This window comes from Myxine glutinosa, chromosome 11 (genome assembly GCF_964187855.1).
Source record: "Myxine glutinosa chromosome 11, kmMyxGlut1.1, whole genome shotgun sequence".
In the NCBI taxonomy this organism is placed as follows: Eukaryota; Metazoa; Chordata; class Myxini; order Myxiniformes; family Myxinidae; genus Myxine; species Myxine glutinosa.
Genome location: NC_136271.1, coordinates 13,059,514 through 13,066,866, shown reverse-complemented (window position 1 = coordinate 13,066,866; position 7,353 = coordinate 13,059,514). Strand labels below are relative to the sequence as shown.

The following is a 7,353-nucleotide window of genomic DNA, read 5'->3' as shown; positions in this document are numbered from 1 at the left end:
ACGGACGTACAGACGGACAAACTGAGAACATAATGCCTCCAGCCACCTTCAGGGGCGAAGGCATGAAAATTGTAAAAGTTCTATAAATCAATAAATTCTGGGCTTTACCGCCAATTTCCGCAGTGTCCATTACACCACCCTATTTAACACGTTACATTAGTTATTCATGCCTGTTGTTTGTGTCCTTTATAACGTCTTTATAACAGTAAGTTTCCTGTTTGGAATGATTTTCAAGTTTGTTTTGCTGCCAAGCAGGTAGACAGAGTGAAAATATTATCTGGATGAATTCAGAGCCAAGGTATTGTTAAATGAAAGACTTGTCTTCCTATTCGTGTTCAAATGATAACATTCGATGTAAATAAGTTGTTTCTCGATCATGAACTGATAAAACGGACAGACAGACGGACATACCCAGTTGGTTAACCCCACTTTTCGCTTCACGTGCACGGGTAATGACGTCATCGCAAAACAGCACGCATTAGAAAAACTACACGCTACCGTGTGCCTGTTACATGTTCTACATGACAATACACTTTTGTTCTGCAGCTTGCTTCGCTTCAAGAAGGCCGGCTTGTGCTTTCTGCCTTAACGCATCGACGTCCGCGTTCTGCAAAGTTTGCAGATGGCCGAGGAAGCTGTTCTTTTCTTCTTCCTCTTCCTCATCCTTCTTCGTCATCCTTGAGAGCTCTTCCGGTAGCTCGACCTCTTCTGGTGCCAGCTGAATGGTGCTTGCATCATTATCACTCTGATAAAGAAGAGAAAGAATGAAAAAGACAACAAGGTTCCCTCACTTCAGAAACAACGTTTAAGCATTTTTTGAAACCATGAATGAAATGAATCCTAAAGATGTTTCTGTAATCTCTTTTCAATCTCTTATTTTGAAAGTATCTTCAATAATTCTGTGACACGCGGACCTCGGGAAGCCGATACTTCTCTCGGAAGTGAACGCGGACCGCGGCGCGTTCAGCTCTCTTCTGCATGAACCTGGCGTCCCTTTCCATCCTGCAAACACACCTTGATTGGCATTTCGAAGCACCTGCAGGGTTAGTGGTTATTGAGCCCCATTTTAGGTTGTTGTTAGGGTTAGGGTTAGGGTTAGTGGTTATTGAGCCCCATTTTAGGTTGTTGTTAGGGTTAGGGTTAGGGTTAGTGGTTATTGAGCCCCATTTTAGGTTGTTGTTAGGGTTAGGGTTAGTGGTTATTGAGCCCCATTTTAGGTTTCCCCTGACCGCCGCACACATCCCTACTTTTCCTCCACGAGTTGCCGTTGGTACTCTTCATGTTCTTCCCGAGTCATCCCCTGTGCTTCTGCTGCGCTCTGTGGCTCTTCGGATTTCTTGCTGTCTTCCGCCACAGGAAGACCACCGGTCAGAATCTTAAATTTTTCACTAATGAAAGATTTGAGTAGAAATGACATTTCTGTGACTACTAAAGGGTGCGGAAGGAGAGGACTAGAGATGAAGTACCTACGGAAGACGTAAGCGTGTCTGGATTCGCAATTCTATTTGTAGACAAATCGGATTCTTATAATCTGGATTTGCGGAAGCTTTGGGCATCTGACAGTGTTTGTTCCTCTGCCCTCTCCGTCCTCCTCTCACTCAATAACATTGCTTTCTGAACTTAATATAACGTAACGAACATTGCTTAATATAACACCGACATGAATGGTTCAATTTGGAGAAGGTCAAAAGGTATGCAATAGTTTGTCTTATTTCTACCAATGGGACAGAGGTCATCATTAAGGTCTTTTGCTCGTGGGTGTAGGTCCTGTGCAGCACAATGGTGGTATTCCCATCAGGATGGTCATTCAAGGAGATGTGACTTGTTTATCAGCTTGGAGAGAGAGGGAGCTGGTCAGTAAAGCTACCTGTCGTCTGTCACGTGATGTTGTGGCTTCATTTTCAATCAAGGACGTACGCAATCCAAGTTGAACGTATCAGTTCGGGCCCATATGTTTCAGAGTTGTATATAAACACAGGTAGCACAAGGAAGTTCTTGTTGAAGTTTTCCCTATTTTTGGATTTCCAAATACAATTTGTGTGAAAGTGTTCATTGAAAGTTCATTGCAGACTTGACGAATGATTATGGCTTGGCAGTCAGGGAAGGCATTTCCCATTGATTGATTAGTGGTGCCAAATAGATTTTCTAAAAAGTCACTGATTGTTCAAAGAAGCTCCTCCAACCATCGGTGGTGGAGGTGACAATGTTGCGGTCCAAATAGGTCATGAAAGCCAGAAACATTGTTACCTCCACCCCCGAAGGTTGGAGGAGCTTATGTTTTCACCCCATCTGTCTGCCTGTCTGTAAACAGGTTATCTCAAAAAGTTGTGCACAGATTCAGACGAAACATGGTAGGTAGGTCGGGTGTGTGAAAAGGAAGAATTGATTCAATTTTGGTAAACATCCGAATCTGGATCCAGATACAAGGATAAAACATTTTTTTAAAGTGATTCTTCACTATTGAGTGACAGGGCCAAACACTATATATATATATACATATATCTATCTATAATCTATCTATAATTCCAGTAATCTCTGTGTGTCTGTGTGTCTGTGTGTGTGTCTGTGTGTTTGTCTGTGACCGCTGTTTCGCGACAACTACCGGTCCGATATACTTGCAACTTGCCAGGTATATTGCTGGGGACCCGAGGATGTGCCTTTTCAACGTTTCATATTAATCGGACAAGTAGTTAGCGAGCTATGTCCAAAAAACGATTCAACCAATCAGAGAGCAGCGAGCTATCACGTGTGCCGAACGTGGCGAACAGACTCTGCCTCGGACGGCACATTTGAGAGCGTATTCATTTATTTCACGTTGGCAAACTATGTTGCCGTTAAACTATGTTTTAAAACTAATTAAAACTAATTTGCGATTCTTTCGCTTTCCTGCGCGTTTGTGCACGCTATGGCGATTTCTTTACCAAACTCCGCAAGCCGTTCGCTTTGGACCAAACCATTTCATGTAAATAGAGGGGGGGGATTGTCACCGTACTCGCAAGCCGTTCGCTTTGGACCAAACCATTTCATGTAAATAGAGGGGGGGGGGGGGGGATTGTCACCGTACTCGCAAGCCGTTCGCTTTGGACCAAACCATTTCATGTAAATAGAGGGGGGGGATTGTCACCGTACTCGCAAGCCGTTCGCTTTGGACCAAACCATTTCATGTAAATAGAGGGGGGGGATTGTCACCGTACTCGCAAGCCGTTCGCTTTGGACCAAACCATTTCATGTAAATAGAGGGGGGGGATATAATTTTAGATATATATATAGTACGGGCATGCCCTAGTATATATAAAACACAGTTTGTGTGTGCGTGTGTGTGTGTAATGTTACCGATAGACTCCTAAACGGAGAGGCTCACGTACTTCATATTTGGCACAGACATGGCCATTGAGCCTGGGACGAACATGACCTAAAAATTTATTTCATATGTTTTTACCATATTTTTATCTCAGCGCGAAATATTATGACCGGAATCTGACCGGTCGCAGAGCAGCGCGCTGATTCGCTCAGAGCGATCACGTGATGTTCCCTGCCGCCATTAACTCAGTTACGTGTTCGCACGTATTTCAGAGCGTAAAGCAATTGCCTTTTTTCACATTTAAGCGACGAACATTGCCATTCACACCACATAGGTTTTTTTCCCTTTCATCTTTAGATTCATATTTTTTGCCATAACGTAGCGCATTATGGCTCTCTCGAGCTCGAGTTAGCCAATCACCTGGGAGCATGAGGCCACGTTGGCCACGCCCACGACAGGACGCAGAGTTGCAATCGATCGCTCAGAGCGATCACGGGATGTTCCTTGCCGCGCGACTATCTATATATATATCACTCAGATCCCTCACAATCGACCACCGCCACCTCCTCCTGCAATACTAAATATCACTCAGATCCCTCACAATCGACCACCACCCCCTCCTACAATACTAAATATCACTCAGATCCCTTGGAATCGACCACCACCTCCTCCTGCAATACTAAATATCACTCAGATCCCTCACAATCGACCACCACCCCCTCCTACAATACTAAATATCACTCAGATCCCTCACAATCGACCACCACCCCCTCCTTCAATACTAAATATCACTCAGATCCCTCACAATCGACCACCACCCCCTCCTACAATACTAAATATCACTCAGATCCCTCACAATCGACCACCACCCCCTCCTACAATACTAAATATCACTCAGATCCCTCACAATCGACCACCACCCCCTCCTACAATACTAAATATCACCCAGATCCCTCACAATCGACCACCACCCCCTCCTACAATACTAAATATCACTCAGATCCCTCACAATCGACCACCACCCCCTCCTTCAATACTAAATATCACTCAGATCCCTCACAATCGACCACGACCCCCTCCTACAATACTAAATATCACCCAGATCCCTTGGAATCGACCACCACCCCCTCCTTCAATACTAAATATCACTCAGATCCCTCACAATCGACCACCACCCCCTCCTTCAATACTAAATATCACTCAGATCCCTCACAATCGACCACCACCCCCTCCTACAATACTAAATATCACCCAGATCCCTCACAATCGACCACCACCCCCTCCTACAATACTAAATATCACTCAGATCCCTCACAATCGACCACCACCCCCTCCTTCAATACTAAATATCACTCAGATCCCTCACAATCGACCACGACCCCCTCCTACAATACTAAATATCACCCAGATCCCTTGGAATCGACCACCACCCCCTCCTACAATACTAAATATCACCCAGATCCCTTGGAATCGACCACCACCCCCTCCTACAATACTAAATATCACCCAGATCCCTTGGAGTCGACCAACACCCCCTCCTACAATACTATATATCACCCAGATCCCTTGGAATCGACCACCACCCCCTCCTACAATACTAAATATCACCCAGATCCCTTGGAATCGACCAACACCCCCTCCTACAATACTATATATCACTCAGATCCCTTGGAGTCGACCACCACCTCCTCCTGCAATCTATATATATATGAATCTATATATTATTCTAGATTTTGTTAATGTGACCTTTAAAAGAAACAAAAACCACATTTGACATTTCGAAGCAAATAAATTGATCCTTGAAAGTGATGTAAACTGATATCGAACTCAATTCACGGACAGTACTGTGTTAAACTTCTGTACGTTTTCAAGAAGTATCTCGACTCCAAGACAAGATCGTCTCCAAGACAAGATCGTCTCCAAGACAAGATCGTCTCCAAGATCTTGATCCTCCTCCTGCAATCTATATATATAAAACACAGTTTGTGTGTGTGTGTGTGTGTGTGTGTGTGTGTGTGTGTGTGTGTGTGTGTGTGTGTGTGTAATGTTACCGATAGACTCCTAAACGGAGAGGCTTACGTGCTTGATATTTGGCATAGACATGGCCAATGAGCCTGGGACGAACATGGCCGAACTCAAAATATTTGACGATCCATATTTTTTATTCATATTTACCTCAGCGCATTTCAGCGCACGGAATCAACGGAATCAGAGCAGGTGGGCGCTGATTCGCTCAGAGCGATCACGTGATGACGCTATGACGCTATGAACGCTATGAAGCTATGAAAAAAAAAAATCGCTATGACGCTATGAAACGCTATGAACGCGATGACGCTATGAACGCTATGACGCTATGACGCTATGAAACGCTATGAAACGCTATGAAGCTATGAACGGTATGAACGATATGACGCTATGAAAAAAAAAATCGCTATGACGCTATGAACGCGATGACGCTATGAACGCTATGGCGCTATGACGCTATGAAGCTATGACCGCTATGAACGATATGACGCCATGAAAAAAAAAATCGCTATGACGCTATGAAACGCTATGAACGCGATGACGCTGTGAACGCTATGACGCTATGAAGCTATGACCGCTATGAACGATATGACGCTATGAAAAAAAAAATCGCTATGACGCTATGAAACGCTATGAACGCTATGACGCTATGAACGATATGAACGCGATGACGCTATGAACGCTATGACGCTATGACGCTATGAAGCTATGACCGCTATGAACGATATGACGCCATGAAAAAAAAAATCGCTATGACGCTATGAAACGCTATGAACGCTATGACGCTATGAACGATATGAACGCTATGACACTATGAACGCTATGACGCTATGAAAAAAAAAATCGCTATGACGCTATGAAACGCTATAAACGCTATGACGCTATGAACGCTATGAAAAAAAAAAATCGCTCGCTTTACCAAGAGGCTCGCTCTCCCCCCGTTCCCCTCCCCTCCCCTTCCCCCGCCCCTCCCCCGCCCGGCAATGCCGGGTACTTCTGCTAGTACACAATAAAATAACCAGTGGAAATTTGACAAAGACACGAATGGGAAAATACTCAAACTTTGATTTCGTGGAGAGATCGAAGCAAGCTTCGTTGCTCGAGGGACCGGAAGCGGAACCCTTGAAATTGATACACATCGATTTCTGAATGCACTGTATATATCTTACTATAATTCACCAAATGTCCGTCCGTCTGTCTGTCTGTCTGTCCGTTCGAAGGTTCCGTAAAAACTGCTGAACCGATCGCAACGATATTTTGGGTGGATAATCCTGGGATCTCCTGGAGTAAAATAGGCTATTTAGTTTTCCCAATTCCAGCTTTAGTCTCCAGCATTCTCAGGTTTGGACTCCGCATAACATTCGCGTTCGCATAACGTTCATTGTGACGATGTTTTCAGTGTGACGATGTTGTTTTCCCGGGTGCCGCACAAACGGCTGCACCGATCGCTGCACAGCTGCACCGATCGGACTCGGTGACCTCGGACAAAGACCTTTTATGAGGACACGGGTTGAATCCCTGCTTGAGAGAATTCCAAACCCCTCCCCGCCATCACGGCCGTCTCTCCAACTTACAATCCCACGAGATATGCGGAAAGGAAGACCCAAAACCAATATAAACATCATTAAACATCATTCGTATATAAACATCATTAAAAGTAAATAATGACCTCGGCCAAAGTTCAAACGACATTTAATCTCTAAATGAGAGAATTCCACATAGCTATTTGGGCGGTGAATACGCTAACAGATCGCTGTCTCCATCGATCTTGCCAAGGTCGTCACAGCTATCGGCTCAAAATCCTTTTAACTGTTGATTTGGTAGTTTTTACAATGGAGTAAACATTAACAATGTTGTTAAAAGGTTATTTTGTGATTAATTTGTGATTGGAGTTATGTTGTTTGGAATGAAAAAAGAGATATCGATTTCAAGTGAATGACGACATGCCGTGATGGTTTCTACTTTCTGAACGTGAACTTCGCGAATCGCCACGGTCCCACGATCGATGTTTCTATACGTAAACGTAC

The 7,353-nt window shown here is 44.3% G+C and overlaps 1 protein-coding gene across 1 annotated transcript; it reads right to left on the bottom strand.

Annotated features, from left to right (window-relative positions):
- Nucleotides 1-517: 517 nt before the first annotated feature.
- CPLX4 (complexin 4) lies at nt 518-1,417 on the bottom strand. Its single transcript, XM_068129934.1, has 3 exons — nt 1,248-1,417; nt 915-1,002; nt 518-745 (listed from the first exon to the last, which is right to left on the bottom strand). The coding sequence occupies exons 1-3, from the start codon at nt 1,415-1,417 to the stop codon at nt 518-520; spliced, it is 486 nt and encodes a 161-aa protein (XP_067986035.1).
- Nucleotides 1,418-7,353: the final 5,936 nt, after the last annotated feature.